This window comes from Nannospalax galili, unplaced genomic scaffold, assembly GCF_000622305.1.
Source record: "Nannospalax galili isolate Female #2095 unplaced genomic scaffold, S.galili_v1.0 scaffold177, whole genome shotgun sequence".
In the NCBI taxonomy this organism is placed as follows: domain Eukaryota; kingdom Metazoa; phylum Chordata; class Mammalia; order Rodentia; family Spalacidae; genus Nannospalax; species Nannospalax galili.
In genome coordinates, this window is record NW_008339470.1 from 675,744 (window position 1) to 689,983 (window position 14,240).

The 14,240-nt window shown below is 36.3% G+C and overlaps 2 protein-coding genes across 2 annotated transcripts; both read right to left on the reverse strand.

The window, feature by feature from the left end:
- Nucleotides 1-1,459: 1,459 nt before the first annotated feature.
- On the reverse strand, nucleotides 1,460-2,407 carry LOC103735093 (olfactory receptor 187-like). The gene has a single exon (XM_008834215.2). It carries the CDS (start codon nucleotides 2,387-2,389, stop codon nucleotides 1,460-1,462), a length of 930 nt encoding a protein of 309 aa, XP_008832437.1. The 5' UTR covers nucleotides 2,390-2,407.
- An 8,139-nt stretch (nucleotides 2,408-10,546) lies between these two features.
- On the reverse strand, nucleotides 10,547-11,476 carry LOC103735108 (olfactory receptor 186). Its single transcript, XM_008834225.1, has one exon. The coding sequence runs from the start codon at nucleotides 11,474-11,476 to the stop codon at nucleotides 10,547-10,549; it is 930 nt and encodes a 309-aa protein (XP_008832447.1).
- Nucleotides 11,477-14,240: the final 2,764 nt, after the last annotated feature.

Below are 14,240 nucleotides of genomic sequence, written 5' to 3' on the forward strand. Positions count from 1 at the left end.
TTCCCCAGGTGTCTGGGGCCCCAAGACTAGGAATGGTGCAGGGCCCAAACTAGGAGTATAGAACGGCGGGGGCGGGCAGGGGGGATAGAAGGGTGAATGTGGCTTAGGGAGTCCCGGTGCAGAGAGCTGCGCTATAGACTTACCCCAAGAGGCCTGAGGATAGTCTCAGATAACCAATTTTAACCTTAATAGATTCACTATTATATATTCTAGCTTTTGAGAACCTTTCCTTTATCATCTCCACCACGTTTCCTCAATAAAATCTCCCAATTTAATACTTTCATATAATCTATTAGTTTCCTGAATTAGTGAATCTTTTTAGATTGTAAGAAAACACAGAGCAGTACTGGAAATAGCCTCAGAGACATCAGAAACAGTGATATTAAGTGACTTTTGATCACTCACACACACACACACACACACACACAAAGACACACACACACACACACACACACACACACACACACACACACACAAAAAAACAGTCTCAAAATTGTTCACAATCTGGCCATGCCCTTACTGTCATATTTCTGTTATTGAACTCTCTTTTTCTGCTGCTTCCACTGTGTAATCTGTAAGATGAATTTCTATAAGAAGCTAAATTAATCATTTCCATAGAGAATGAAAGACCTCTTCATATTTCTAACCACATTCCTAAGATGTATATTTGTTTACAGAAGCATGAACCTGCTCATAAGAACAGTAAATATGTCAAAAGTCTCCTCCTTGTCAGTGTCAGAAATTGTAGTATTACAACAGCTGTTGTATTTGTGAAGTCACAGTGAACAGTACGCAACACTTCAACAGTGAAGTGTTTTCAATTTCTTTCTGGTTTATTTATTTTATTATATTGCAACATTTGATTCAAAGTCTTTGTAGGAATTTAAAATTCCTTTAGAATATTTTAGGGAAGTGGGGCTTTCATTTAAATGCTAGTCCTGGGGAGTCAGGAATATAGTTCAGTTAGTAAGAGCACGTGCTACATAAGTTAGTAAGAGCACTTGCTACGTAAGTATGAGTAACTGTATTGAATCCACAGCAGTACAGTATAGAACGGTCAGTAGGAACATGTCACCAATTTCAGTATTGAGGAGACAGTGGTCCCACACATGTCTGTACACCCCCAGGATGGGGAGGATGTAGACAGGAATATTGCTGTGATTTACAGGATGCAAATCTAGTACCAAGTTCAGTGATAGAACTTGTCTCAAGAAAATAAGGTAGAGACTGATGACCTCTTTTGGCTTCCACACAGATGTACACAGCCATATGAACCTATGCAAATACAAGTATACATTCAATGCACACACACCCCACACATATATACAAAAACAAGAATAAAAATTCTGAATTAGGTACATTTGTGAAATATTTTGGAGAGTGACAAAGATATTACCACATTACTCCTGCACAATTTTGAGTTGTTTTAATAAAAATACAATGGGTGGTAAAGTGAGATCTAAGTATTTTTTTGTAGCAGTTTTGCCAGTGAATTTTTGACTTGTTTATTTCTCAGACTGTAGATAATTGGATTCAGCACAGGAATTATGACAGTGTAAAATACAGAGTCCATCATATCTTGATCACCTACTTGCAGAGATGCAGGGCGCACATACATGAACAGTAGGGAGCCATAGTATAAAGACACAGACAAGAGATGGGCTCCACAGGTGGAGAAGGCTTTGCTTATGCTTTTGATAGATTTCTGCTTTAAGATTGAAAAGAGAACAAGTGTGTAAGAGAAAATAATAGTCAAAATAGTGAATACCTGGATTGAACCAGAGAAAATAAAAACAATTAAAAAATTAAGAGACGGGTCAGAACAGGAAATCTTTAACAATGGCATAACGTCACAGTAAAAGTGGTGTATTATGTTGGACTTACAGAAGGTTAATCTGAATAAAAAGCCTTCATGAATTAAAGCATGAATAAATCCACCTACAAATGACAAGACCAGCAAACAGACGCAGAGTCTATTTGTCATAACCATTGGGTAAAGTAAAGGTTTGCATATGGCTGCATAGCGATCATAGGCCATTGCTGCCAAGAGAAAGCATTCTGTGGTTGCACTGTTTACAAATGAAAAGAATTGCACCAGGCATTCAGGCACAGAGATCAGTTTACTCTTAGCTAAGAGGTTGAGCAACATCTTTGGTGTCACTGTAGATGATAACCAAGTATCCACAAAGGCTAAATTACCGAGAAAGAAGTACATGGGGATGTGAAGGTGAGGGTCACTCCAAATGAGAGTGATAAGACCAAGGTTTCCCACAATGGTGATGAGATAGATCACTGAGAACAGGAGGAAAAGAGGGATTTTCCAGTGTGGCAGATGAGGGAGTCCTGAGAGAACAAATTCGGTCAGCAGTGTTGCATTCTCTTGTCCCATGTCTTCATTGGATGTCTCCTGAAAGGAGAGGCAGTGGATGTCGGACATAATTCACTAACGGTTAGGGAAGTGAAATTCTGTGTAATGACGTTGAAATCCAACCATGTACTTATCAGAATAACCTCTGAATTTCATTCAATCTGACTATAATAAATGGAAACTTTTCTTGAAATTGAAGAAATTATTTCAATCCGTTCATTAATTTTAAAATGTGAATGTATTGACAGATTTCATTAAAACAAGATGTCTCCTAAATTTGTGGGAAATGTGTGAAGAACTCATTTATTTAGTAAGAAAATTCTTTACCTATTTCACAGATTCACATTTAAAGGAAAAAATGTTTTATACATCTGACTTGTAGACAAATTAAAAGATCTTAGTCAATTAAAAATGGACTAACTTGATGCAGTGAATATTAAAATGGCAGATGAAAATATTTCAAAATTAACTTTAAATTAATTATACAGCAATAGAAAAAAAACAGTTTTCTGAAGGAGAAATCTGTAGGCAGCAATATTATAAATTTCTTACTGTATTCACAGACTCCTGAAGCACAGTTTATATCACAATTGTCTGGGAATATTGGTGCAAAATGTAGATTGTGAGATATAAGTATAAATTGTTTTAACACTTTATAAACAAAAGCATAATGATCTACCCTTTAAAACCTTCTTTAGATCATTTTAATATAAATGAAGTTATTCAAATATATACGACAGGTCATCATGTGTGATTAGGAGGACAAGGAAATAAGTCTGAAAGAATTCATGATGTAGAGCATCTATGACACTTGAGCTGGGTGTTCAGTGAAACAGAAAAATTTCATTTATTGATTGTGCATATGGAAAATTGGTTGACAGTTAAGTTCCACTAGTATGTTGATCATTATCACTGAAATACAGTAGACATACTGAGAAATAAGGCTCTATTAAGGTTTGACAGTAATGCCCATGTGTGACTGCCTAGCTCTTTTCCTTTTATGCCCATTTTTTCCAGAAAATTAATTTCTCCAGAATTTATATGTTAGAGACAATCGTTTCTCATTGCAGTCAAGAGACCATTAACATCAAAGAAAATCAAAAGAATGACACAGAAATGACACAGAGCAAAGCAACTGGACGCTTGAGCGTGTGGTCCTAAAAGAGAAGAGCTAATAAAGATGGAATGGTCAAATATGGTGACAGGAGGCAAAATAGAGGCTCTTTGAGGGAGGGAGGTTGGCTAGCAATCCTTGAGCTGAGTGGTAAAATTACAGGTTCCTGAGAACTTGCTCATTGGAACTTACAGTAATGATAACAGCATTTTCATGATTCATGCAAACTCAATCAGACAAAAACCAGCATAGAACTAGGGAAAAAGGCAGAAGGCTCCAAACTTAGTCAAGGAACAATATTGGCAGCTGACCATTGCTGGGTGAAGGAGCATTGATCTTCTTTAACGGAATGATGCTAGGCAGGCTGAACATGGTCCAGTGAATCAACTCACACCGAGGCATGTTTAGGCACACAAACTTGATTCCATATGCCTTAATATTTAGAACAGAATGCATAAAATGCATTGGGTAAGCTGGAGGGGTGCAAATAGAGGAGGGGGGTCTAAATATGATTAAGATGTATGAAATACACAACACTTTAATTAAAAAATACATTGAAAAAAGGAGGCATTTTTAATGGTTTGATAAAAAACAGTTTCCTGCAGGTGGTCAGAAAATATTCAGATTAAAGAGAAAGAAAAGGCCACACAGTGAAGGAATCTGTGTGTTCTTCTGAGAAATGTGGGGAGAGCTGACATTTGTCATGTGTTCTGAGACCACTGTAATCTTTTGCTTATAGATTATATGATCTTTTAATTGAAATCAACAGAATAATTGCTTTTGTTAGAATCATTATGACTTGAATCTTAAAAGCAATGGTTAACACTTGTTCCTCAGAACTTAGAACCCATTATAGTAAGGTGAAATAGATTTTAAAATATCATTAAAGAGAACAATTCAGGATATATTGTCTGTTAATATTTAGTCATGAAATTAAAATATACAAAAAATTCTTTGCTGCTGCTGTCTTCATTTATGCATAGGTAAGTAGGAATCCAAAACGAAATATAAAATTATGATGAAATAAAAAGCATACTTAACTTTCTATGGAAAGCATGGTGAATATTATAGAGCTCATTTCTCTTTTACCTTGAAAGTAATTTCAAAGATCCTTCCAAAATGTTGAGCTTTTTAGCAGAAAATAGCAGAGCTGTATGGGAAGGCAGTAACATGGGTAGCTGTTCTTTTCCTGGTGATCATTTGCAAGTTTCATACCTAAGTACAGAAGACATTTTATACGAATTTTCCTTCAACAGAAAAATCATTTGGACCTCTTCATGCTTTTTCCATATGAGGAGGTGTTGAAGAACCAAAATTCCCTTGAAAGCCACATGGTTCTCCAGAGGAAAAAAGGCAGCTGTGCTACTGGACACTGTGGGTTTGGACAGGTATGAGAAATACAAATTGGTCCCACCGGGTCACACAGACGTCAAAACTGTGAATATTTATTTACTGTGAGAGACCTAGTTTAGCAATTAAAATTAAACTTTGTTATACTATTTCCCATCACAGACGTCACTTCCGACAGGTTTAACCATGTTACATATAAATGTTCATACTGAGGAATTTAATACTGAACAGTATGCTTTTTCTGAGCTAATCAAACATGACTAATAAGACCAATAATCAAGATCTCATTTCTTTTAAACTTTGAGTCATGACATATCATGAGTCGTGAAACATTTGGCAACTGTAATGGTTTTGGTTTAAATGCATAACGACCTAAACATTTATTCAAAATAAAATATGTAATGAATCTGAGGTGTTTCTGGCAGCACTTACCCACACTGCATTAGGACCTCACTGCAACCTTGCTTTTGAACACACATGCACTTTGCACTGCAAAACCATTATTTTAAACAACATAAACTCTTCTTGAAGCACAGAGAACAAGTGTTTGTGAGATGCCCAACCTTAAGTGACACACCTACAATGGAACCTTTACACCTAAGACTCATGGAACATAGTGGAACAGGGGATAGAGAGAATACTAATGCATCTCTTAACTCTCATCAATGACGCTCCCTCATTCAACAGAGGGCAATGAACATAAAAGTCCACAACTGGCCAAAGCATAGAGAATAAGAGTCTGCAGAGTTTGGGTCCCTGGACAGGACTCCTATATTAAACTTTACCCACCCAGGGCTCAAGGACCATTTTGGAAGAAGGCGGTGGAAAGATTGTAAGAGCCAGGGGAGAAGGTACATGACCATATGGGATCTTGCTCAAATGAAGGTACAACAATAGTGACAGCATGCACAAGACCCATGGAAACTCAATCAGACAAAAACCCAGCATAGAACTGGAGAAATGGGCAGCAGGCCTCAACCTTAGCTGAAGAATTTATTGATTTATTGGCAACTGATTACCGGCAGGTGAGGGAGAGTTGATTTTAGTGTGTGTGTGTGTGTGTGTGTGTGTGTGTGTGTGTCTTATCTATCTATCTATCTATCTATCTATCTATCTATCTATCTATCTATCTATCTATATCTATCTATCATGTATCTATCTATCAATCAATCTATCTATCATCTATCATCTATCTATTATTGTGATTTTTTATTGAATGTTTGCATATTTCACACACACCAAAGGATGGTTCAGATAATAAATGTTTGGGTTAACAACCAAAAAAAAAAAAATCAAGAGTTGATCTTTAAAGGAGAGACTGTAGATAGGCTGACTAGACCACAGTGGATGAACTTGTACTGAGGGATATCTGGGTACACTAACTTGATTCAATAGGTATTAATATATATGATAGAATGCATGAAGTCTGGTCGGGGGGCAATAGGGAATGTGGATGGGGAAGGGGGTATAAAGATGATTAAGATGTTTTGTATGAAATGCACAAAACTTCAATAAAAATTATATATGAAAAATAGTATTTAATTTCTAATATTGAGTCAATGACTTGACTTCCATACGAATTTCAAATGAATTTTGTCTTGGAATTAGGACAGAATTTCCAACAGTTTCTGAAATGAGCATAAAAGCACACCTGCCATTCTGTACTACATACTTTCATAAAGTAGAAGCCTTAGCATTTGATGATCATAAAATCAAAATTGCAATCAATTGTCAAAAGTGTTGAAGATGATCTTTGTCCTTCAACAGCAAATATTCGGTCAAGACTTAATTCTTTATGTAAAATAAGGAAGAATATCCATCTCATTATTATGCAAATTTGCTTTCCTCTTTAGTAGTTGGTAAAATTTCATGCATACCAAAATTTGTTTAAAATAAATATATTAACATTTCATTATTCATAAACATTTGATTTGTATGTCTGTTTTATGTAACTATGTACTTAGGGTGACAAAAAATTTATCAAACTAAAAGCAGTAATGAATGGAAAAAAATTGAAAAGCACTGACTTAGATAAACTGAAGTTCTGTTTTCATCATAATCGTCACTTAAACTGAATATATACTCATATGTCCTTCAGTTTAAGCTAAAATTAGATGAGAAATTCCAGGAGACAAGGAGACAAATAAAACATTAAAGGACTATAGTGGTGGGTAGACTGTATCTGACGTTACCAACCATTAAATCTTGACATCTAAATTCCCTGGTGATCTTGTTAAAATGCAGATTTTGCTTCAGTAGCTGTGGGTGGGCTGCCAGTCTACTTTACAGCAAGGGTATTCCTGTGGACAGTGTTACCCACAGGCCTTTCACCATTCAAGGACCAAGATTATGAGAGAACCAAAATCATTAGAGAAGCCAAAAACTGTAAAAGTGAATTGACTGCAGAGGAAGAAGTGGAGAGGAGGCAGATGTGGCCCAAGAGACAACACATGTCATAAGCTGTGGCACTCCAACATAGAAGAAGGATCTGGAGCAGATTTAACATTCAGATTTTCTTTTGATCAGTAACACTAGAACTGGTCAAAAAAATAGTCGTCAGGGGTAAACAGTACTAAATTTATTTATTTGTTGCATTCATATTTGATATCTGAAAAATGGAATGTAACTGTAAGGAAATAGAAAGCAGAAAGTGAGACACAAAACCCACCTTCTATAGAGAAAGCAGATTTATTAAAGAATAAACCTAAGTTGGCACCCCCCTATGACCCTGGGACGGGAGGTGGTGGGCACCACCCCGAAGCCCAGGATTTGGAGGACAGCATGTCCTCCTTTACAGACTCAGGGTTTTAAATATTTCTCCTTTCAGGGAGAGGGAAGAGGTTTGAAACTGAAGTTGTGTCATATACGGCAGATGCAGAGTAGGTTGCCTCAGTAAGAGGAGGGTCAGGGAGGGCAGTAGAGTCATGGACTCTGGTTCAGGGAGTGCTTTATGATTTGGGATGGAGTCATATCAGAGGGGCCAGTGGGCCGGGGGTTATGGGAAACAGCCTCTCAGGAAAGCTGCTAGGGAGTGGTCACCTGCTAAGGGGAATTCAGGACCTAAGAGTTCTCCTCAGGAACTACCAGCACAAGAATATTTGTGTTTGTTTCCTCCACTGTTAAAAGGGGGCAAGCAGATGGGATATATTACTTTGAAACACTCATGGATCCAGTATCTGGCTTCCTTAGAGTTTTCTTTGTGACAAATAAGTAGAAAAACATGATACAGGAAAGTGGAGTCACTTTTCTACTTTGCAGAAAAGTAGAATAAGCAACATGGTATAGAACTGAAGATCCGAACCAAAATTTGACTGTTACCTTAGAGTTTGTATGATGATCTCAACTCCTTTATTAGCTACTTTTGAGTACAAAAGTTCTATCTAATTATTTCCAATAGGGACAGGCTTTCCAAATGTATTCATTTTAGCAGGTAACCTGATCTCTCAGTGAGGTTTTAATTAGCATTTACCTGGCCACTAATTTTGTCCAGCATGTACTCCTACTGTTATTTGACATGTGTATTAGTTTAAGTGAATTTCTTCTTCAAGTCTTTGTCCACATTTAAATTGAGCTCTTGTTTCTTTTATATTTTGAGAGCTTATAATTTATCCCTAAGTGCATACAGATCTTTCTTTTTTAAATGAAGGAGTGTTGTGGTAGGATGATTCTGTGGAGAGAACTGTATTAAGCAAAGAAACCTTTAGGCTAGAGATATGGCCCAGTCATTGAGTGCTTGATTGACTGCTCTTGTAAAGGACTGAAGTTCAGTTACTAGCACCCCACATCCTGCACTTCACAGCTGCCTGTAACTTCAGCTCCAGGGGATCCAACTCCATCTTCTGGTCTCCACAGGCACCTGCACTTGTATGCACATAAAGACATGCATTTCGCATGCATGTGCACATACACACACTCAAAATTAAAAAGAAATCTTAAAAAGAAATTTGCCTGAACAATGAAGAGTGTATAGAAGGCAGTAATATATTTTAGCTATAACACAAGATACAATAGGATTGCAAGTGAAGAGATTCCAGAGTTAAAGTTTTTTTTTTTTTTAATCTGTCATATGATTTAGGGAGAGCAGAGGAGAAAGAATATCTATGCACTAGGTAACTTTTACATGCACACATACAAATACACTTATCTATATTCCCAAACATTTACACATATATTCAGAAATAATACATGTACCATATAAATAATCTGGTAACAATGGCTATTTGGTATGTTACTAAAGTATATTATGAATTAAATCAGAGATAATTATATGTAGTACCAGGTGGCATCAATGCTTAGGAGAGAGGGCGCTGTAAGCTGAATGTTAGGAGACCTGTAACTGACATTGTGCAAAGCACACAGTGAGAAAAATTTACTCTGGATAATCACTGATGTTTATGGAAGTACATATAAAATTTCAGTATGAGGCCAGGTTAGGTATAAAGGAAATGTTCATTAATCCTTAAACAGTATAAGAAAGGTAACAGTTAAGGACTTTTCACACATATACAAACTTGCTCATTTTCTTTTTTGAAAAAATTATTTATTTTTTTTTATGTGAATGAGTGTATTATCTGAAAGTGTGTAAGTACACCCATGTCGTGCAATGCCCACAGGGGTCAGAAGAGGGTGTTGGATGCCCTGGAACGGGAGTTACAGATGATTGTGAGCAGCTATGTGGGTTCTGGGAAAAAACCTGGGTCCTCTGTAAGAGCAGCCAGGGGTCTTAACCACTGAGCCTCCTTTTCCAGTCCCCCAGACATGCTCATTTTCATACCTACATTTCCATAGCTACATACTAGACACTGTAAACTGTATCTTCTTGGCAATATCAGCTCTTTGGTAATATGAGTTTTAAATCTACTTGTTTCAGTAACAGCCTAGTAACTATTGTGATATAAATGATTTCCTATGCTTAGTACATTTCTTTAATTCCAAGACCATTGAAAGCATTTACTTTGTATTCTGGCCTTTCTTCTCTACATGAACAGGGACACCTTGACTAACATGTTCAAATAAAGCCACAAAAACCTTTGTAAACATCACAAACTGTATTAAGTCCCTCTCTTCATGTCTCATAAAAATACACTGAGAATGCTGAGTCTCTCTCTCTCTCTCTCTCTCTCTCTCTCTCTCTCTCTCTCTCCATTCTGTGTTCTCCATATGATACCTAAGATAAATGTCAATTTCTACAGGAGGTAAAATGTGCCATTTCCCCATACACTGAGAAAGAACTTTAAAAAGACTAGTAGACTTCCTGGGATTTTCACCAACTTCGCCAAAAGCAAAAATACCAATTCAATGAAAAAGGTCATGGGAGTCTCCAACCTATCCATAACTGTGAATTATGTCATGTACCATAGTTAAGTTGTTGTGAAAACAGAACTATTACTTTAAAACTTAATATATTAATAAAGTCACGTAGAAGAACATATCAGCATATGAATGTTTTCATTCCTTATTCCTTCATTATTTAGCATGGCATGAATATTTGAGTGAAATTGTTGATGGTTTTAAATTAAAGATAGCAATATTTAAGGTGATATTATACATATTACTTTAAGTCATTAAAATGATTGAAGGGTTAATTTAACCAGATTTAAAAGCACACATTTAAAGAAAAATATTTAAGGAGAACTAAAACTGCAAATTTTTTTCATTTTATTAAAAAAAAGTCTGTGAGTTTTTTGCTCAAAAGAGAGGAGATATTAAAATATCTAAACACATTTCTTTAATATTTTTGCTATAGAATCTGTAACTTGCTTGTTCCTCAGACTGTAAATAATTGGATTTAACACAGGAATTATGATCGTGTAAAACACTGAGTCTGTCACGTCTTGATCATCTGCTTGCTGAGATGCAGGGAGCACATACATGAAGAGAAGAGGGCCATAGTATAAAGACACAGAAAAGAGACGGGCTCCACAGGTGGAGAAAGCCTTCCTTATGCCTTGCAAAGAATTTCTTTTTAAAATTGTGAACAGAACAAGTGTATATGACACAAGAACAATCACAATGGTGAAGGCCTGAATCAAACCAGCCAAAAGATATACGAGTAGAAAATTAAGAGAAGGATCAGAACAGGAAATTGTTAGCAATGGCATAATATCACAATAAAAGTGATGCACTTTATTGGAGTTGCAGAAGACTAATTGAACTAAAAACCCTTCATGAATGGAAGCATGAAGAAGCCCACCTAAAAATGACAAGACTAATAGAACTATGCATACTCTGTTGGTCATAATCACTGGATAAAGTAAAGGTTTGCATATAGCTACATAGCGATCATAAGCCATTGCTGCCAATATAAAACATTCTGCAGTAACCCAGATTACAAAGGAAAAAAATTGTATCATACATTCAGAAAAAGAAATCCTCTTCCCCATCTGTAAGAAGTTGAGCAGCATTTTTGGAGTTACTGTGGATGACAAACAAGCATCCACAAAGGCCAGACTCCCCAGGAAAAAGTACATAGGGATATGCAAGTGAGGGTCACTCCAAATGATGGCGATCAGTCCAAGATTCCCCACAATGGTGATGAGATAGATCATTAAGAATAACAAGAAAAAGGGCACCTGCAGCCATGGACGGTCTGTGAGTCCTGTCAGTTCAAACTCTGTAAGCAATGTTGCATTTTCATTCTCCATAACACCACCAGCTGTCCCCTGAAATGAAACAAAATATGTGATAAAGAATGTCCACTAGGAAGGCTTGGGAGGTAGCTCAGTGGTTAAGAGCACTGACTGTTCTTGCAGCAGACCCAGGTTCGGGTCCCAGAACCCAAATGGTGGCTAATAACAATCAGTAACTCCAGAGGTTAAGAACACTGGCTGTTCTTGCGGAGGATCTGGGTTCATGTACCAGAACCCACATGGCTGTTAACAACCATCCATAACTCCCATTCCAGTGGATCTAGCACCCTCTTTTGTCCTTTGTGGGCATTGTACAACACGTATGCAGTTATATACATATAGGCAGTACACCCATACACATAAAAAGTAAAATTAAAAAGAATGCCCACTAGGATTTATAAAATGAAAATTTGGGAAAAGGCATTTGATATTTAAAAATGGCCCTATCAAGATAGTATTTTAGGACTGGAGAGATGGCTCAGCACTTAAGAACACTGGCTGTTCTTGCAAAAGACCCTGGCTCGAATCCCAGCACCCACATGTCAGCAAACTGTCCGTAACTCCAGTTCCAAGGGATCCGATGACCTCTTCTGTCCTCTGTGGGCATTGCATAACACATGGGCATTGAAAGGCACAGTGCACTTACATATAGGCAATACACGCATACACATAAAATAAAAAATAATAAATAAAATGTTTTAAAAGAGTATTTTAATATTATTCTTGTTAGTTCAAATTATGGAAGTGTTTTGAGAAATTTGAAAACTGAAACAAATGCAATTATAACACTAATAAAAATATGATCAAATAATTTCCTCTTTAAAATGTTCCTCAGTTCATTAAAATACAGATAAAATGGCCATCGCTCTGTGAAATGACATTGCATGTGATGAGGAGGATAGAAGTTGAAATTCTCAAAATTTTAGAACATAGAGTCAGTAGGACTTATTTATGTGCTTACTGTGGACACTGAAGTCAGTAAAGTAGAAACGAGAGGTTTGCCAACTACGTAGATGGTCATGCAAAATTGAAATTGAGCACATGGTAGATTCCTTTACAAGTTTGTAGTTTGATCACCCTCTCAAACCACAGGTAAGATTATCATCATAACATGACTGAACTGAAATATCGGTAATGATGTCATATGGGTCACTGGGGTAGTTGAACATATAATGTGGACCATGAATCTATCACAGAGGTTACAAATATAAGACCAAGTAAAACACTTGAAGTTGTTATATGAAAGAAGCTATAAAAAGACTGGATGTCTTCTTCCATTTTATGACTAATTTCTGTTCCCCTTTCTATTGCAAGTTTTTTTTTTTTGACTACAAACAGGGAATTTGTCTTATAGATTTGTTCATTCAAACCCATCCAAATTAGATTTGATTGTCGAGAAGTAGATATAACTGCACATAGACAAAAACCAATCTATGAGGCCATGGCTCAAGATAAAAATGTCAAGACTCCAACACTTGCATTGCATACCTTCGACAATGTCAGTGTGAGCTGTGATATCAACCAAATAATAGCAGTAACTACAGACCTCATCAGTGGACTGACTGCCTTGCTTCCTTCTACTTCTGTCATGCCATTGGAGTTCAGCAATTTCCAAGTTTTGAGCTTATTTCGATTCAATAAACTCACTTCCAGTTTAAACTAAAGACATGCCCCTCCAAGAGGAAGAGAAGTTAGAGACAAAGAAAAGTTACTGAACAGTGCTTAAACAGTCAAGAAACTAGAAATTGGAGGGTTGCAGACATGAGGAAAGTGAAGGACAGCACCAACTGTGAAAATAAACACGCTAAGCACAGAAAGAGCAGAGGGTTTCTCATTGTAAGTACTTTGAAGAGAACATTTGTATTAAAGGGAAGTAAGGTCAGGGAATAGCAAAATGTTAATGGCAAACAAGGGGCTGACCTATGGGTGCAATTCACATATGGAATATCCATGTGAAATGATACAAGCCGTTCCATGAAATACACATCATAGTTGGCATTTGTCTAACACTTAGATATATATTTTTTGTTTTGTAAAGATTGAGCAAAATTTTCAAAAGGAACAAAAGGCAATTGAGAGGAGAATGGTGCAAAACAGAAGAGAAAAGAGAGAAAAGGAAACAAATTTGGGTGGTTGAAAAGAAAATAAGGAGATAGTGAAGAAATAGGTAAAAATAACAGTAATGGAGAAAAGTAGGAAATGCAAGTCAAAGTCAAAGCAAAGAGAGTGTGTGTGTGTGATGCATAAATATCTAAGGGGAAGAATTGAGTTTGGAGGAGAATGTTTGCACTAACTCTTGTGATCAGTAATCATTGTCATTCTAAGACTATTTTCATTTTAAGAATTCAAAGTTCATTTTCCTCTGGAATCTGCATATGATTAAGAAGTTTGACTTTAAATTTTGTCTCTTTCGTAACTGTACTGGCACTGCCTAAAGGTCCATTCCATATGAAAGGGATGCTTTAATTTTTTGTTATCAAAATAAAAAGAACCAGAGACTGGATTTCAAAATAGATCATATGAAGAATAAATGTAAATCATCATATTGATCAAATAAAATTTCCTGTGCAATGTGCCTCCACCCATATTCTAAATCTTAAAATCATTAACAGTTCTCAGATTCACCTTGTGTTTGAGTGTTTTTCAAGTAATAAATACTAGACAAGGCAGGCAATGAACATATACTTTATAATTCCAAGTACATATATATTCATGCATATATACACAAATACTTGTAATTACCATTTTTATACTTAAATATTCAATATATAGACATATG

What these genes read in the sequence shown, in the direction of transcription:
- LOC103735093 (XM_008834215.2), bottom strand. Translation starts at nt 2,389, where the DNA reads ATGGGACAAGAGAATGCAACACTGCTGACCGAATTTGTTCTCTCAGGA.
- LOC103735108 (XM_008834225.1), bottom strand. Translation starts at nt 11,476, where the DNA reads ATGGAGAATGAAAATGCAACATTGCTTACAGAGTTTGAACTGACAGGA.